This window comes from Quercus lobata, chromosome 3 (genome assembly GCF_001633185.2).
Source record: "Quercus lobata isolate SW786 chromosome 3, ValleyOak3.0 Primary Assembly, whole genome shotgun sequence".
Taxonomy (NCBI): domain Eukaryota; kingdom Viridiplantae; phylum Streptophyta; class Magnoliopsida; order Fagales; family Fagaceae; genus Quercus; species Quercus lobata.
In genome coordinates, this window is record NC_044906.1 from 26,261,765 (window position 1) to 26,282,024 (window position 20,260).

The following is a 20,260-nucleotide window of genomic DNA, read 5'->3' on the forward strand; positions in this document are numbered from 1 at the left end:
TAGAGACTTGGGAATTTCTCCTGACAAGTTATTATGAGATATATCCAAGCAGTGGCGACTCTAGGAATTTTGTTCAGGGTGTTCCTATTTCACTTTGAAAAAATTTTGGGTTATTTCGGTCTATTTCGGGTGTTTCGAGACGTTTCGGTAAATACCGGCCGAAATTCAAAATTTGGCCGGCATGAAGTTTTGTGCTTAAAAAAAAAAAAAGTTTTTAAAACCAAAACAAATTTGCATTTTGCACACCAAAAAACCTCAAAAAGGAAAAAAAATGAAATGAAATGAACAAAGGTACCTATACAATAAACTATAAGTTCATTTGACATATTAATAAAATTATTAATTATTGTTGTTTAGTTATTTCATTAATTTGTTTGTCTTTTATAAACTATAATTTGTTGTATTGTTATTTCATTAATTATTAAATTATTAATTGTTGCTTAGTCTAACATAATTTAATTTATTTATTTTTATAATATATTGGTTAATTAAATTATTAACTATTTATTTTCCTCAATTAATTAAATTTCCCCAATCACAAGAATCAGCTGCCAATAAGAAAATTTCATAATCAAAATACACATTACACTAAAAAGACAATTAATAATTTAATATCTCACCAACACAAACACACACCAGCACTAACCAACACTAACAGATAAGATATTAAGGTAAAGACAAATTTAAAAAGTCAAAAAATCAGTCAAATATTAATAAAAATAAAGTTAAAGCTTAGTAATTCAGGGGCCCAATCACAGAATCAGATAAGGACAAAGTATTAAAATTAGTATTAAAGAATAAAAAGAGAGAGAGAGAGAGAGTCCTAATTTTCATTTCAGAAAAGGTCATTCAGATAGAGAAAGAGAATGAGAGAGTCAGAGAGAGTCAGAGAGGGAGGGAGCACCTGCACCGGAGCAGCCGAGCATCGGAGCAGCTGAGCAGGGAGGCCTGCAGGCTGAGGCCGCTGAGGCAGTGACGAGGTCACGAGGCGACGAGCGATCTCCGATGAGGGCGGTGGCGAGTGACGAGCGACGATGACGATCTGGATTGGACCGATCTCCGACGACGAGCGAGCTGCGAGCGACGTGACCGATCCGATCTCCGTGACTCCGGCTGTTGGCAGTTGGCTTGAGCCTGAGGCGTTGCTCTGAGGGACTGAGGCAGTGAGGCGTTGCTTGCTCTGTCTTCACTCTTTAGGTTTGCTTTAGGCCTTTAGGGATTTCTGATTTAGAAAATTAGAAGTGAGTTCTGATTTGATTTGCTCTGCAGCCCTGTATAGGCTGTATTGGTTTCTTTCTTCATTTTTTTTTTTTTTTTTTTTGAATCCGTGGGTTTGCCTCTGTAATCTGTTGGGCTTGCCGAGTTGCCGTGGGCTTGCCTCTGTTACCAAATTTTATTTTGGGCTTTCTTCATTTATTTATTTATTATTATTTTTTTTTTGCTTGAAAGCAGAACAATTAAATTTTTTTTTTTTTTTAATTCGAGGGTGTTCCTATAATACAGAGCAAGTATAAAAAAATTTGTAAAAAAATTTTTTTTTTCAGGTTTTTTTTCAAGTCAGGGTGTTCCTGGGAACACCCTGACTTGCACGTGGCGCCGCCACTGTATCCAAGTGTACCAAGCTTATCAACTTATCAAATGACGGAGGAATAGTACCTTGGAATTTGTTATGTGCCATGGAGAGGTTTGCCAAAGAGTCTAGGTCTCCAATAACTGGAATGTCACCTAGAAGTTGATTCCATGATAGGTCTATGAGTGTTACATGCTTCAAATTCCCAACATCTAATGGTAGATGGCCACTTAAAGAATTGGAAGACAAGTTTATCTGTAGTATGTCCTTAAGACTCCAAAAGGATGAGGGTATGGAAGTCAAATTGTTGGAATCCAAGTACAATTTTTGAAGTTTAGAAAGACCTCCCCAACATGTAGGTATTGGTCCACTTAGCTCATTATGATTTAAAAATAATTCAACCAAGTTGCTCAACTGGCACATACCATTTGGGATCAATCCTTTGAATCTATTGTGTTGAAGATACAAACCTTGAAGTTGTCTCATTCCTGCAACTGTACTTGGAATAGCACCAATCAATTCATTGTCTTCTAGGTGTAGGTCTGTCAAGTTTCTTAAATTACCAATCCCTATAGGTATGATGCCCTTTATGTTGCAATTAGATGCAAAAAATATTTTAAGAGTAGTAGACAAATTTCCTATGGAAATTGGGAGGGTGCCATTTAGCGGATTATCTGCTAGCACTATTTCTGTCAAATTTTTGCAATTTGCCAAAGATGAAAGGAAACTCAATTTTAGACTTGAAGATTCTTTGGTCAAAAAATTGCTGGCTAAGTTGAGTCTCTCAAGATGCCTTAAATTTCCTAGGGTACTAGGAATAGACCCCGAAAAATTGTTTGCTGCCAACTCTAGATCAGTGAGCATAGAAGCATTTGAGATAGAGTGAGGGATTGTTCCATTTAGTTCATTATCCCATAGGTAAAGTACCTTAAGATTTGGAAGCCAATTGCCTATGCTTGATGGAAGATGGCCTGAGAACCGGTTCATGTATAGACTAATGAATTCAATTTTTGAGCTATTGAAGATTGCATTTGGGATGAGACCAATTAAGCTGTTATTGGCGAGAGTTAATTCCCTCAGATTTTGAAGATTCCAAATCTTGAGCGGTACTTCACCTACCACAATAATTCAAAACAAAATGAAACCTCATTAGCCACAAAAAAATCATAAAGTTTGGATTCTCTTTAAAATATACATCTTGTATACATGAGAAAATTTTGGCGTAATTTTGATAATTAGCTTAAAATTGACATAAGCCATAAAACTGGGGTCTAAATTGATATCTCTCATTTATGTATTATGCCTATGATTATTTATTTATTTATTTTTAATTTTGGTTAGAAATTATTATAATTTTATAATGGGTTTTGATCATTATGATAATCTTCTTAAGAGAATGAGAATTTCTAATAATAAATATGAAATTTAGAAAGTTTAGTTGTATGAAAGAAAATTTAGGAAAACATAATGCACTTTGACTCAAGTTAGAAGAATATGGACCATCCCAAAAATGAAAAATATTAATCAAACACATCAAAAATATACAAGTAAAGAATAACTAAGATGACAAGAGTAAATAAAAAGATGCATTCGTAGAGACAAAGAGGTATAGAAAATACATGGACGAATTGTTGCATTTGTATAGAGAAACTTAATGGATATATATGAGTAATTTATATGCAAACAAGAAATAGAAAAGGACATTGTAACTCAATTGGCACCTTTTGGTATTTTCAATTGAGACATTTAAGGTTCAAATCCTTCTCCCTATTATAACTATCAAATTAATCCAAAAAGGGGAAACAAAAAAGGGGGAGGGGAAACTCAGAAGAGAAAATTGTTGAATGTTGGAATATCTCTTTGGTTAAAATATTTATTTGGCTAACTGAGTTTAATTATTCTAAAGGTGACTAAACTTAATATATTATCTTGAGTAAATTTTAAAGAACGAAATACATTATATCATATTACAAAATAATTATATTTTCTCTCACATTGCGTGGGTCTACCACTGGTAATATATAATGATGCAAAACCCCTTTCCCACTCCCTTGTGTATGTGTGTTTGTTTCTTAAAAAGAAAAGTGTAGACCTATTAAACCTTTATTCCATTTCTTGTGCAAGCTTGACTCTCCACTTGTATGCTTGTTTACAGAATCATCATAACCAAACAAATTAGTTTATAACAAATTTGTAGTGAGACTTGTAGTGCATATAGCATTTGCTCTTTAAAAATAAAATTAAAAAAAACCACCAACGGTGATGAGCATGGAAATTGTTACTTCTCTAATTATTGTGTTCTTCATAAAACCCATGGCGGCATGTGTACACAAAATTCACCACGCTAATTGGAAGAGAATTTTTTTCGCCACGCTAATTAGATGAGAATTATTTCATATACTTGATTTACTACTCATTTTTGTCACATATAAGTGAGTCTCATATGCATGACCTGTAGATCAAACTCACTTTTATGTGAGAAGATGACATAATAATAATAATAATAATAATATATTGAATTATTTAATCTGATTGACCTATGTTTTTAAAATTTCCTACATCAAAGAGGGAAGTAGTATTTACATTGAAGTGGTTATTGTTGTACCTGTAAATTTATTATCATCCAAGTGAATTTTTTCGAGGGAAGTACAATTTTCCAAACTTCTTGGTATCCTTCCTGAAAATTTCAAAATTTATAATGCAGTGAGCAAGAGCTAGTAGGCTTTAGCTTAACTAGTGATAGATTACAAGCTTTTATTTGTAAACTAAAACAATCAACTTTAATGAAGTGCTAGTTAAATATAGGAATGAATCCTGAAAAAAAGAACAAACGATGGAAAAAAAGAAGAAGATGAAAATAAAAGAAAAGGAATGAAAGAGAGAAATAAATGATCACTTTGATGACAAGGTTTAAAAACCGGACTAGACCAGCCGGTTTGATTGGTTGAACTGGGAACCGGCCACAAGTCCAGTCCGGAAAAATGCCTAAAATGTGTGAAACTGGAGGCAAATATGGTTTTGCCCCCGGTCCGATTTTAAAACCATGCTTTGATGCATTCATTGGTTATAGCCCAATATATGCTCTCTTAAAAAAGATAATGATTTACGTGGAAATCTTGGGAAACTTTAAACTTTGAATTTTCACATGTTACATTTTTTGCTTTCTACAATAAGTTAGGTTCTGGGCATTACCATTGGGGACAGTGGTAGATGCCAACTGAACCAATGCCTCATTGATTTGTAGTTCTATAACGTTACAATGAATTTTCTTTGAGTTTTGAATAACGAAATGTCTTGTACAGTTGTACTTATGTTGTAGTGAATTTTGTGTGAATAAAATATGCTTACACCCTTATTATCAAGTTACACATGTTAAATATGGTGTAATTTTAACCAATATTTTTTCATTTAATATTTTTATATTTGATCCATATTTTGACAAATAAATCATGGGTTCCTAAATTCTAATTATTCCTAAAAGTGTTATAATTTAATCAGATCTGGAAAATGTTATATTACTAAGAATTTAATTGGAATGTGACTAATAAACAAACGCAAGGAAACTTTTTTTTTTTTTTTTTGAATGGAAGATGGTCAAGGAAACCTATATTAATTCTTAGGAAAATGATTCTAGCAAGAATACAAAGATTGCCTGAATTTGAATTTCACATGAATCCAAGAATTCGTGAATTAAAATATCCTCGCTAATATTTTGAATCTTTGTGAGTTCTATTTAGCTTAATTAGTAAAATCTTTTATAGTCGAATAATAAATTTGGAGTTAGAACCCGTTTACATAAAAAATCAATTGGTATCTTTGCTTGATGATAAATAACAACGATCATGAAATGCAGGCGAAAATGGATAATTACCCATAAAAAACAAACTATATAGTTAGTAGGGTCCGTTTACAAACTATATATATTTCTAGCAACTCGAGCCTTAAAGACTCGATTTTGGGCCCCTAAATCGAGCCTCTAAGGCTCGATTTTCATGGGTTGTTCCTGTCTAATGTGGCACTTTTTCCACGTGGCATCTACATGAAAATCGAGTTTCTAAGACTCGATTTACATTTAAAATGAAAACAAAAAAAAACCACAAGGGCAGTAGGAAAAGAAAACCACAACGCATTCATCAGAGAAGAAAGGAAAAAAAAAAAAAAAAAAAAAACCAGAGACGAATGTGTTCATCAGAGAAGAAAGAAAAAAAAAAAACCCAGAAACAGTCGCGCGGCGACCTGGGTCGCGGTGCGACCTGGTCGCACACGGCCTGGGTCGCCGGCCTGGATCTGTCGCGCACGGCCTGTGTCGCCATTCCTTCTTCTTCTTCTTCTCTTTCTTTTTTTTTTCTTTCTTTCTGCCTTTTTTTTCCGCTGTTTCTGCATTTTGGGTCATTAATATTTTATTTTTGGGTTGGAAATCGAGCCTGAGAGACTCGATTTCCATGTAGACGCCACCTGAACAAAGTGCCACATCAGACAAGAACAACCCATGAAAATTGAGCCTTAGAGGCTCGATTTAGGGGCTCAAAATCGAGTCTTTGAGGCTCGAGTTGCTAAAAATATATATAGTTTGTAAACGGACCCTACTAACTAAATAGTTTGTTTTTTATGGGTAATTACCCATTTTTGCCTGAAATGCATGTCATAAGTTAAAATTTTATTGCGGGTCCATTTGGATAAGTTGTCTTAAAAAAAAAAAAAATGTATTTCTAAAAAATAGAGTTTTCAAAACATGTGTTTTGAAAACACTATTTTTGAAATCACACTTAAGGTAAAACCATGAAAAAGTGTTGTTTCTATTGATTGAGCATTTGAATAAATTTGTGTAAAATATTTGTGTTATGTGTAATTTACCAAAAGCGACATAACTATGTTGTAGGTTCTAGGGGTGTCCATGAGTCGGTTCCAGGTAATTTACCACTGGACATAACTTGGAACCAACCCGATTCCATTGGGTGGCAGATTGGTGAACCCGCTGCCAACCAATTCTACTTACGGGTTGGATCGAGTTGGATTTTCCCCGGGTTGAGTTGTTTTGCTCAAAATCAAGAGAATGGGAATAGATGATCAACCACCACTTGATCCGGATGAAGATCATGAGATCACCATTGGATCTGGCGAAGAACTCGAGATCGGGCTAAGATTGCGGGGTCTACACCGGATCTGGATAGAGAAAGGGAGATCTCCACTAGAAATAGGTTGATATGAGAGAGAAAAAGAGAGAAAGAGAGGGAAAAATCAAACTAATCTACCTATTCTTTGATTGGGTGGGCTCCAACGGGTTGAGAGAAGCAAAATTGAAATTCGAATTGATGAGTGGGTTTCATTGGATAGAACTGTCACCAACCGTGGTGGTGCTCGGGTTGGTTGGCCTTCAGTTCTGGTGGCCGTGAATCAAGTGGGCCTGGTGGGTCGAGTGGGTCTTGGGTAACCCTTGTAGGTTCCTTTGTCTTCTTGTAACTTGTTATTATAATTATTAAAAAGTACTCTAATAGAGAAAAGAAAAGAAGGACATCCACTATTTATTACTATTTTATATTTAATATTTTTGTAGAAAAAATTTATCTCCTAGACTCCTACCACATTTTTTGCCCATGTCTATCTTCCGCGGTCCTACCATGATCACATCACTGTTTTTCTGCTTTCATGTGTCTTTCTTTTCTCATTCCTACAACGCCACCTATTAATCTGCTTACTCTCAAGTTTTCAGCCTTGCCCATAAGATACAGGTCAAGCAAAACGATGAGGACAATAGGGCTGTGCAATGGCAATGAAACAAGAAGTTAACAGAGATAAGGGGACAAAAGGACAACAACTAGAGGAAAGAGGAGATAGATAGAGACAACGGGACAAAGTATAAAGGAGATCTATGGTGACAAGGCAATACATTTTTATTTGGTATTTTGGTCATTATGCAATATTTCAGGAATTTCACACTTAAAAGAACCTTTGACAGTAAACACAGGTGTGTTTTCATTAGTGTATTTGAAAAGACTCTCAAGTTCATTGAATCTTTGATAGCATACAAGAAATTATTTTGGCTTGGAATTTGGATAAATATGGAAAGGAAAAAAAGAGAGAGAGTAGATTTTGACTTTCATGATTTTATTTGGAGTAATGTTACAAATAAATTATTTTACAATACTTTTACAAATTGATGATGTTCCAATTTCTTATTAGTTTTCATCTAGATTCACTATTAATATCACTTTTTCATTTACTAATAACCACTTAACATATTAATAGTTTGTAAAACTTTTTGTAAAAAAGTTTTTATGTTTAACGTTATGCTTTTATTTACACGGAGAAGAAGAGAAAGGAAAGTTAGCTATAGATAGCAATTTGAAAATAATACACCTTATAACAGAACAATAATACTCCTAAGCACCTTAAATAATTAAAAAAAAAAAAAAACTCAGTAGCAATTATTATTAATTTTTAGATGAAAACTCAGTAGCAATTATTGACTATAAGCGTATAATAAAAAAATATATTGTAAAAATATAATTTAATCAATAAGTTATCTTTTCTTTATTTTTCACCTAAATAGGACAGAAACCAAAAGGTGCAAAAGTTGTAAGTCTCGGGAAATAACTTTCTTTTCTCCCTTCACTTTTTCCTTAATCACATTAGATAACCCACTTTCCTTTAAAACAAATGCAATAAAAACTATATTTGTTTTATGAAAATTAAGGAAAATAAATCAATTTGTTTAAGAGGAATTTTCTAAAATTACAAACAGTAGTACAAACAATCAACTAAGAATTAGGCCTTATAAAATGAAGTTAATATTCAGCGTCCGCTTAATTCCATGTCAAATTTACTTTTTTAATTTATAACTTTTACAAATGCATTAGCGTTGTTTTAGCTTGAGCTGTCTTATGTCAGGTTAATTTAAGGTGAGTTTAGCAAAACTTTGGAACTTAAATTGAAATTGGCTTGAGTGAGTTGTCAGTGGCAGAGAAAAGAAAAACCTTGTTTTTCTCTTTTGGTCAGTTATCCAATTAAGCCTCTTTTGTAATCCTTTTTTATTTTTTATTTTTTTTATTTTTTATTTTATATAAGATTGAATTTCTATTCTAACCTAATCTAAGTGTATATGTGTGTGAAACTTCTCCTTGGAAACTTGAACTCTAACCCTTACTCTCCACACCCCCACACCCCACAAACATTTATATATATATAAAGAGAGAGAGAGAGAGAGAGAGAATGTTGAGACTACCCCAATTCCCACTAAAGAGAATCCCTTGTAGTCTCCGCGCCTTCATACTCTCCAAATTGTCATACCATTAGAGCGAAGACCTGACCTAAACATTCTTAATTCTCTAGTGTGCCTTGAATTGGTGCTAGAAATCACGGAATTTATTCAAAAGGGCCCAAACCTTCAAATGGCTTTGAAGTATCTAAAGATTAGATTTGAAATTTTTCGACTTGTGGAATTGAAAACTAATTGAAGAGAAGGGGTTGGTGCAACCAGTTGCTAGCAAGAACGGGAATCTTGGATACAAGAACATCTACATAGAACTAGGAGGATTTTGAAAGTGTTTTGTATCACAACTATTTTCATTGTGGATCAATTTGTTAGGCTAGTGCATTGGAGAATATTTGCTGCTTGTGGTTTTTTCTCATTATAAACGCATCGTTATTTGATTTTAATTTATACTTACTGTCTTGAAATTATCTAATTAATTACTTGGACCTAATATGAATTTTTTTTTTTTTTAAATTGGCAGAGAACCAAAACTGGGGGTTTAAATCTTAAATTTTCAATTACAATTTGGAATCACCCTTACCTAGACTTGGCAAACAAGCTGGGTTGGGTTAATCGGGTTATGAGCTGGATCGAGTTCAAATTAAAAATAGGTCATCCTAAATGGGTTACTAGCGGATCAGGTTAATTGGGTTATAGGTCGAGTCAATCCAATCATAGGTTGACCCGTATTGTTTCACATGGAGGTTGATAATAATAATTTGATCATATTATCTTTGTCTTCCTTTCTATACTGAAAAAGAGTACAAATAAAAACATACTAAAAAAATGAAATTTAAATAATACTCAAATTCTTAAGTGTACAAAATCCGGGGTTTACTAACGAAATCATCACCATAAAAATTAAATGTAGTAAACCCATGCTAAAAGTTGATTTAAAGGCAACTGTGGTTAAGAGATTACATATTATTAAAGGCTTTTTTTTTTTTTTTTTGAGAAAGATCGTGTCAAACAAATAATGAAAAAAAGGAATTTTTTTTTTAAATTAAAAAAAAAATCCCTTCTTTGAAGAAAAAAGGGCTCGCTTTAATCAAATTAACGGGTTTAGATTCAATTTTGTCAAGTCTACCCTTATCCTCCCTTGTTGGGCTCAAAACTTATTATTAAAAAAAAAAAAAAAAAAAAAAAAAAATCTTGAAGTCCTCTAAAGTTGGAACATAAAGAAAACAAAAATTCTTGATGGTAAGTACTTAACTAATGAATACAGTTCTTCTCAAAAAAAAAAAAAAAAAAAAGAAAAAAAGAAAAAGAAAAAACAACTAAGGAATATATTTTTCATTTATTTATTTTTTACCATAGCAAACAAACAAAACCCACAAAGATAGCACAATTATGGCATTAAGATAGAACAAAAGAAAAGACAAATCAAACTACTGCAGATGTAGCAATTGTTTATCTATATAGTCTTTGATTTATTTGTTTCCCTAGTGAACAAAGCAAAGAATCAGGAGTGACTCAACAAATTTTAAGATTTAAGGCGAAAACTTGTAGTTGGTTTTTTAATATTTAAATTTCAATTAAATATTATTTCTTTGACTTTTATATTATAAAAATCATTCTTGTTTTTGTTTTTTGAGATATAAAATTGCTAATTAAATTTTTGTATTTAGAATTTATTAATATCTCTTTTATAAGGTGTTAGGAAAATTTTGTGAATGATTATTCGGCAAACTTATAACAATATTTTTTGGTGAAATAGTTTATAATTTCAATTGTGTTGGATTTCTATTGATTCAATATTTTGGGGACCATCTTGCTCATAAGGAAAAAAAATGCAAAACCTACCTATATATTTTTTTTATAAAAACCTTAATTAACATTTTACAATTTTTAGACATATTTTATATAATTTTGGGAGTCTTTGGTTGTTTATGCAACGCAGCAACAGGAGCCTTGAGACCCTTAAAATAATTTTTTGGGGACAAGTGGGCCTTAAGGATAGACCTTGAGTCGCCCTGAAAAGAATGATATTGCTTTTTACGCCCATTAAAAAAACTGTCCCATGGGAGAGGAGGAGGTAGGGTCATGCATTACGCATATTCCCTCTCATAAATAAATAAATAAAGAAGACATACTAAAATTAAAATAATTCAGAGATAAAAAGTTGTAAATAGTGGAGGGCATGGAACCTGAAAGCATGTTTTGTCTGAGATGAATTATTTGCAGTGACGATATGTTGAATAGAGATACTGGGATTGTACCATTAAACTGGTTGCTATTAGCATACAACTCTCGAAGCTTAGGAAAGAACCCAAACCATGATGGTAACGCCCCAGAAAAGGAGTTCAATTCAAAGCTGACAACTTCCAATCGACGCAAAGAAGCCAACTCGTTGGGAAGAGAGCCATGAAAATTGTTGTTTCTAAAGGATAAATGGGAGAGGAATGATAGGTTTCCCACTTGTGGAGCAATGGTTCCTTTAAGACCCTTGTGAGAAAGATTCAAGGCAGTGACTCTAAGGTTGTTGGCATCACAAGTAATACCAATCCAATTGCAAACAGAGGTAGAGGTAGACCAGTTGGTTGCCAAAAATTTGTAAGGGTCATCAGTGATATGAGCTTTGAGAGCAAGAAGAGCTGATTGATCTGTGGTGATGTTGGTTCTCACTACCACAGCTAAGCTAGCCATAAAACAGTGCAACAACAACAACACAGAAAAGAGGAAAAGGGCCGAAATCTCCATGAGTTTCTATCTGTAGGTTGAGATGTGAGGCTTTTGAAGAAAACAAGTCTGGCTGGATGATGTTTATTAGTTCATATTTATAAATCGAGAATTCAACTTTTGTTCAATTACATAGAAAAAGGAGATGACTAAATCAACATTCAATTTTTTGTTGTCTAATTATTGCCAGTTGCGTGTGGGTCCAGACCTGCTATCTTTGTGGCATAATTTTTTTTTTTTTGAGAAAGTTTGTGGCATAATTTTTGTAAACAGTCTTTCGCACAATTTTCACACAATTACATTAAGACATTTACTTAATCTTTTATTCTTTTGGAAATAGGAGACGAGTTGAACCTGCGTCACAGAGAATTTGGAAATAAGGATAGGTCCCAATCGGGAGCATTTAACAGTTTTTAAGGACAACATTTTGTTTATAACGTATTACTATTATACCAATAGAGAGCTATGACAACTTCTCATACATATAGGGGAAATTATTGATGTTCATCGTGTTTTTGATGATTTAAACAGTTTAAGGACATATCTTGAGAGATATTGTACAAGAAACCAAGTATCTCACTAACAAAATTTCGTTGTTGAAAATAATAGTAGAAGTGAAGTGACCAGCGCATGATACGATATGCACGGTCTGTGTTAATTTGGAAAAATATTAATTCTCTCTACAATTTTGTAATCTTAATTTCTTAGGAATTCAGTATTTCTTATTATATAGGTTAGCTTCATTAGTTCAAAGAAGATTCTTGAAGAATTTTGGGAAATTAATTTCTTGAAGAATTTTGGGAAATTAATTTTAATGTCCACAGTTTTAGGTTTTCTATAAATTCCTCCTTTCTAAGACCACTTGTGGGTTCATAGAGCGATATACATGTTGGCTATTACTGAACATACTTTTTATGTTTTATTTTGGATTATAACCACGCATATATTACCTTCTTGTTTTGACAGCCTCCAAAATAAGACCATAAAAGAACCAAGTTTTTTCAAACTCATCAGCATAGGAAAAAGGCTTATTTACATTCATTTGTTTAGCAAATAAATCAAGCTCTTAAGCCCAAGTTTAGACTTGACTATTAAACGGGTCAAACTTAAACACAATAATTTGTTTATGAACAAACTTATGAATACAAGATTCAATTTAACCATATATAATAATTATATTCTTATATGTATGCTTGTCTAAAAATATTATATAAACTTGAATTTAGATTGTATAAATTTGTAAATTCGTTTATATGATATAAAATTATTATTTATAGTTTATTAATAATAATGAAAAGTCAGTTTGTAACAAAAATTCATAGATTTATGAAGGGTAAAAAATTTTGTCATGATTTTATTTTATATAGGAAAAGAATATGTGTTGACACCCCATGTTGCAACCCGCATTTAACCTCACATGAAGGATTAAAGGATAATTTCATCATGGAAATAGGCATCTTAATTTTGGCCACTAGATCTTTAATTTCATTTCATCAAAATAATCTTGACGTTGTAATGATTAAATTGATTGGTTATAAGCCCTGATTGAAAGTTTTTATCAAATCAAGTTTTAATGACTGAGATGCATTATCATAAATTGATTTTGATTATATGTGATTATGAATAATTGATTCCAATTGGTTATAATTATAATCAATTTGAGATTAATGACATATCATAATTTGATTGGCTATGACTACATCTTATGGTAAGGTTGCACACACTTGATTAATTAGATAATTAAACATTAATTATTTAATGAGTAATTTGTGTAATTATCTTTTGAATTCAGGTAATTTTGGAACTAATTAAGTCTGAAATGGAAGTGATTGGAGCCTATTAATGTTAATTGGAAACTAATTTAGGGCCTATTAATATTAATTATGCTGAAATTATTTTCCAACAAATGTTCTCTACTCACCATTTCATTGATATCTCTCATAATAATTTGAATTTGTAAGTGAGGTTAATTTTGCCAAAACCTAGGCATCTGAGGCTTCAATTTGAACACAAGAATGAGGCAATTCTGATCAAAATTGAGACAGATATGATTTTTTGAAGTTAGTTCAAAAAACTGTTACAGGAACTATGGAAAAAACCGAATTCTTAGTCATTTTGCTTACTTATCACTTCCACCAACCTCCACATTTAATACACTAGCCCTGAAATAGGATCTAGATTCATGATTCTCTTTGATCCTTTGTTAACCCTCATTAAATATCATTTCATTCATATTTTCTCCACCACTATTATATAAACTCTCGTCCATTCCAAAGCACACAAAAAAACACCCTCTCTTCTCCCCTCTTCAGTTCTAGTGAAGTAGAGTAATCTTGTCATATCTTGGTCTTCTTGAAACTCAAGGTATTGAGTAAGACTCACTCTCACTCTCCCTCTCCCTCTCCTAATTCTTCTTCTCTACTCTACCTTTAGGATCTCTACTATGTGGATCCTGCATGTAGGTATAATCCATTTTCCTAACTTGTTTTTCATGTTGCTATAATGTTAATTTAAGATTAAAGCATGCTAGTAATTATTTAAATTTATTCAATATGCATGAATGTTTATGATATTCTTAAATGTTCATCTCATTCTTCACATGTTCTTGGTTATTCATCACATGATCATGCATGACATTAGTTTTAATCTTAAATCCATATCTAAAATATGAAAAAACATGTTAGTTTTATAATTCTCTCAAATCTTTAAATCTAGGATATTACCATTCATACACATTAACTAGAATTTATTTTTCAATCCAAATGTAAGGATTAATAAATTGAATTAGGGTTTATCACATGTACACACATTAAATTAAACATGCAAATTGATTGATAACATATTAGATGATATGATATGAATGTTGACCACCACAATTTAGAAGACTAGTTTCACCAGGCAAAGTGGGTGCTTAACACCTTCTCATCTTGTAACGTAGCCTCCGAGCTTAAATCAAAGGTTAGTAGATTAATTGTTTATCTATGTAATTTTTAATCTCTATATTGTAACTAGGACACAAAACCATGTACTTTATCTTAGATTATATCTAGGATCAAAACCATGTACTTTATTTTAGATTGTATCTAGGACTAAAATCATGTAATTTCTTATGATCAATATAAATTCAATTTCAAATAAATAAAATGATGAATTTTTTAATTATGGTTTTTTTTTCTAATAATTAACTAAGTGGTGACTCCATTGTAAAATTCTTAATCTAAAGGGGAAAATATAATCTGTCGAACTTCCATTTTGAGAAGTAATAACATGACTCGACCCATTCATGTGAGTTTGGCCCAACACCAAAAATGGGCCGGGGGCGTGACCTTTTACAATATGTTAGTCAAGTAACTCGTTAATGAGCTCGAACTTATTTGACAAGAAAATAAACCAAACTTAAATATGTAATATTATTTAGTGATAAACAAGTATTTGCTTCATTTCAAAATAAAATTAAATGAAGAAATTTGAAGTTTTAATACTTGAGTTAGCTTGACTCGTATAAACCCTCGCCTCCAACAAATCATGCTTTTCTGTTTTTCTTTTAATTAAACATCTTGTGTGGGTTTGACTTCGTCAAAAAAAGGAATATATATATATTTTTTTGAAGAAAAAAAAAAAAAAAAAAAGAAAAAAAAAAAAGAGAAAGGAATATGATAAAACTAACATGTGATTATATTATAAAACTTTATCAGTCTCCCATTGGTTGAACAATTCAAAATATTGCAGACTCATAAAGTGTAGCCACGCATGTCATGGGAAATGGACTTCGAATTTCTATATTTGCAACTTGCATGCTTTTCTGCTTTTGACTTTTTCTGCATACAAACTTCAATGGGTTTCACGAGGTCTTGCACCAAAATAAAATAATGACTTTCATGTTCTACCTAACTAGTCAGTACACTATAACGCTGTACGCGTATAGTTTGCATTTGTCCGTAAAACTGAAAGAAACTCGCGTCTTACAATTAGTTCCCAACGGTATGAAAACAATTGCGTAATTTTCATACTTAAGTACTGATGCATACATTAGAGGAAGACGTAAAATCCGTCTTGTTTTAATTACGTTAAAGATAAAACATAAAGTGAAACAAATATGTTAGCTCTTGGCGTTTGACAGGGATATAAAAAATATATATACTTTTTAAAATCTAGAGGGTGTTTAGATTCAACTTAATCCTACATCTATGTTTGCAACACGTTTTCAGTCCTCTTTCTTTTTCTTTTTTTTTTTTTTTTTTTTTTTTTTTTTTTTTTTTTTTTGCACATAAACAGTGATTTTACTGTTTAGAGACAATTTTTTATTGTTTACATACTGTTCCTTTACTGTTTACGCACATTATCACTGTAACAGTACTGTTCATACATTAAAAAATATTAAAAATAGGTCTCATGACACTATTTACATATTTAAAAATTATTTTACTACAGTATTTTCAGTTTTCAATTTTAGCAATAATAAATTCAATTCAAACAGACCCCTAAATGAAAGGTATTAATCAATCCTATCCAACACATTTATTTAAGAAATATTTTTAGAAATTTTTTATAAAAAAAAAAAAATAATTTTTTTATATACATATTTCTCATAAATGTAATATTAAAATTACTTTAAAATAATTAATTAAAAAATATCTTAAGAGCATTTATTAACCGAAAAATCGGTTCTCCATCACTGGTTGCTTGAGAAACAGGATCTCGAAGACCAAAATACACGAAAGATTGAAGACGCAGCTCTAGAGAATAGCATCCAATCTATTTCCAACTGAAAATCAGATACACATGTTTTCTCAAAACCTGGATCCTAGATGCCTATTGTGTAATTCTGAGACAGGCATCTTTACATTTGTTTGCCCAATGCCATTTTGCACGAGCCATCTGGCATGGAAGCCACTGGTCTTTAAAATTGGACTGTTTAAATTTGCAATCTACTTCTCAGCTAGTTGAAACCCTCTTGAATCCACTTCATTTTTTCCATTTTGATGAGTAGCAAAAGGCAGAATTCTTACCATTTGGAGCGTTGTCTTTGGATCTTATTTGGCTGTATAGAAATAAGGTACTTCATGATAATTTAATATCTTAAAAACTAAGTGGAGAAAAATCTAAACAAGCAGTCCCAAGAGCATTGGAGGCATAGAGATCTTTCACAGGTTAGAATAGCATCCAAAAGCAATAGTAGACAGAGTTGAGCCTTTAATTCCTTAAAATTGAACTGTGATGCAGCGATTGGAGAAAGTTCCGCTTGTATAGCTGTTGTAGCCAGAGATTGGTGAGGGATGTTGGTTTCGCTAGTTCAAAGAAGGTGAATACCAACATCCCTGTTCAAGCAGAGTTAGTTGCAATTTTGTGGGCTCTTCATTTGCTGCCTAACCTCCCAGCTACCCGCATGAGAGTGATTCTAAAGCTTGTACTGATGCCATTAAAGTGTTGGGATCATAGATTGTATTGTATTGCTAATGCAAGCTAGAAATTAGTTACTAGCAGTTAGTGCATATACCTGCCAACTGTAGGTGGTTATGGTAGTTGGTTATTAGATAGAGTAGGATTGATTGAGGAAGGTATAAAAAAGGGGCATTACTGTTGTATTAAGGGGCAATAAGAATGAACTCATTTCAGTTTCTCTCTATCTCTCTAATTCTCTAAAACTTCTCTTTCTCTTTCCTTCCTTGGAGGCCCAGCTGACCTCGAATCCAGCTAGGGATGGAGCTGTTCATTGACTGGGGGGGGGGGGGGGGGGGGGGGGGTGGAGTAGCCCCCCTAGATTTAAAAAAAAAAAAAAAAATCATAGTAGTATATACATTTTGAATTCTTTTAACATTTAAGTCCAAGATAATTACTTTTGGCCCCCCCTCTCCCTAACACTTTACAAATTGGCCCTTAGAATCCAACCAAAATTAAAAAAAAAGGTCCATCACTTTAGTTGATGGCCTCTGCATAGACAAACAAGCAAAATCCCCAAAAACAAGTAACAAATCCTTGAATTGTGAGATAAAAAAAAAGAAAAGAAAAGAAAAAGCCTCTAGAAAGTCATTCACTCTACTCTGTTTAGAATGTTTATTTAAGAGAGACAAAGGATTTGTACTTAGACTACTCTTGCTCACTCTTAGCTCTTTTTTGTGTGTGGCCATAAGCTATTGAGTGTGTTACTAAGAGGACTACGTGTGTGGCTATTAATTTTTAAGGGAATGCAAATATTTGACTTGTTAAGTTAGTGGGCTACATGTGTGGCTATTTAATTTTAAGGAAATATTTCTAATATTTAACTAGTTAAATTGGTTTAGCTTGAAAGTTGAAACGTTTGAGGGTTTTTTTTTTTTTTTTTTTTTGTGGAAAACATTTGAGATATGGGCTTTGGTAACATTAATTTTTATAAGATAGTTTCATTTAGTTACAAGTCAAAAAATTTTTTTAATGTATTTTTTGCCCCCCCTAAGTCTAAAGTCTAGCTCCGTCTTTGATTATCCAGCTATACAATCAAACCATAGATTTCAATCCTAACAATTGGTATCAGAGCATCAATCCTGTGACAACAATGGCTGAAACTTGTTTTGCCATTCAAACCAAGATCTTGAATGAGATGAATCAGAACGTGAAGTCCATGATTGAGAATATCAATGTCATTCTGCAAAAGCTAAATTCCGAGGAAGCTAGACTGCATTCTTCCCAAGAACCTATAACCCCAGTCAGAAATTCTTTAGCTATATCCTTCATGAAACCCATTAAGCTTGAATTCCCTTGTTTTTCAGGGGAAGATCCTGCTAGTTGGGTTTAAAAAGCCAATCAATACTTTGGCTATTATCAAACACCAGTTGTAGAGAAGTTGTTGGTTGCTTCTTTTAATATAGATCAAGAAGCTCTGGTCTAGTATCAAGAAGCTAAGGAAATTGGAGTGTTCTCAAATTGGGAAACATTGGTACAAGCACTACATGTAAGGTTTGGTTCCACAACATATGATGATCCTATGGAGGCCTTGGCTTGGTTGAGATAGATTTCAATAGTGGGTATGTATAAGGCAGAATTTGAAGCTTTGTCCAATGAGAATCATATATCAAGCAATGCTCTAGCCATTGCTTTGCAAAAACCAATCAAGATTGATTTAGCTTTTCCAAAACCAATCAAGATTGATTTTCCTAGGTTCTAGGGTGAAGAACATGTGGCTTGGGTTTGTAAAGCAAATAGATACTTCAACTATTACAAGACCCCAGATCATGAAAAGCTTTCGATGGCCTATTTTCACATGGATGGGGAAGCATTAGTATGGTTCAAAAATGCTAAAGATATTGGGCTATTTGATAGTTGGGATGCCTTTGTTCAAGAACTACAAGTCAAATTTGGATCTACTGCTTGTGACAATCCAGTGAAGGCTACTATTCAAGAAACACCTATTCTTGTGAGTAATCCAATGTTCATCGGTGTTAACCAAACTCATGTTCCACCAAATGGGTTTGTTCATGTAATAAAGAATGAAGATGCAGACTTACCACACACTCATGCTCATGTTTCACCAAATGGGTTGATTCATGTAATCAAGAATGAAGACGTAGACTTACCACACATTCTCGTTGAGGGCCAAATCTTACTACTTAGTGGTTGTCATAAAGCCAAGGAACTAGATGTTTCTTTTCTTGGTGATAGCTGTGGGGTAAATGACAGATTCCATAGCCGAAATGATCACAATTTTTATAAGAAAATAAGTTCTACATCGACTTATGGTGTTGGTAGCAGTAGTGCGTTACTTGCCAAGTTCTATAGCCAAGGTGATCATAACTTTTATAAGAAATCAAGTCTTGATTCAAGGGATTTACGTACTAGGAAACAAGATTACTTGGTGGGAAGCAAGATTGGTAGTTCTGCTTTTGATTGTATAGGGAAGAAATACAGTGTTGCTGATCTTTTGAAGTGTGCAAGACCTTTCACTATTAAGGTTGCCATGGGTAGGGATGTCAAAAGGAAATTACTAGCATATCCAGTGTACATGGAGTCAAGGCTATCAACTATTGGAGTTGATAATAATGGTCTATGGATTAATTTCAATACGATTGCCTTGGGTTATGCTCCTATTTCATGGGCTGTGATTCATTGCGATGGAGCTGCTGTGAAGAAATGGAGAGAATATTTGGTGGGAAGGCCATTTGTGGTGAAGACTGAACAGTAGAAACTAAAGATTGGGACACTAGCCCAGCAGAAATGGGTGTATGCATTTGTGGTGCTGCTGGGGTATGCATTTTTGGTGGAGTACAAGAAAAGGAAAGAAAATCTAGGGGTTGACGCACCATCCAAAAAAGTTGAGACTAGTGGGATTGTTGTTGATTTTCATGCAGAAGATCCTCCAGCTAATGGTGGCTTAGGAGATTTTCTAGCTGACGATGTTTTAAAAGATCCTTCAGCTGATAGCGTTTTAGAAGATTTTCCAGCTAAGGGTGTTTTAGGTGATTCCGTTTTATGTAAGATTTATTTTCCAACTCCAGCTTGGTTGGAGGATCTTAAGGCTAGTAATGTCCATGGTCAGGAGATACAAGACATTTTACAGGGTCCAGCTGGTTTACTCCAGCCATTGCCCATTCCAGACTCAAGACTTCATCCCACCTTCCATGACTCAAGGCCTAAATCCTTCCCACCTATGGATTCAGATGGCACTCTTAATCTAGAACCCATAGCTATTCTACCAGACAAAACTTATCAGCTAAGGAGTAGGACCATCACTCAAGTTTTAGTCCAATGGCAAGGAGGAAGTCAGGAAGATGCTACTTGGGAAAATC

At 33.1% G+C, this 20,260-nt stretch overlaps 1 protein-coding gene across 1 annotated transcript; it reads right to left on the reverse strand.

Annotated features, from left to right (window-relative positions):
• Positions 1-1,967: 1,967 nt before the first annotated feature.
• LOC115980648 (probable leucine-rich repeat receptor-like protein kinase At1g35710) lies at positions 1,968-11,522 on the reverse strand. Its single transcript, XM_031102882.1, has 3 exons — positions 11,042-11,522; positions 2,041-2,685; positions 1,968-1,984 (listed from the first exon to the last, which is right to left on the reverse strand). The coding sequence occupies exons 1-3, from the start codon at positions 11,520-11,522 to the stop codon at positions 1,968-1,970; spliced, it is 1,143 nt and encodes a 380-aa protein (XP_030958742.1).
• Positions 11,523-20,260: the final 8,738 nt, after the last annotated feature.

What these genes read in the sequence shown, in the direction of transcription:
- LOC115980648 (XM_031102882.1), bottom strand. Translation starts at nt 11,522, where the DNA reads ATGGAGATTTCGGCCCTTTTCCTCTTTTCTGTGTTGTTGTTGTTGCAC. An exon ending in TAATAGCAACCAGTTTAATG is followed by an intron (nt 2,686 to 11,041) that starts GTACAATCCCAG and finishes TTATTGTGGTAG; the next exon opens with GTGAAGTACCGCTCAAGATT.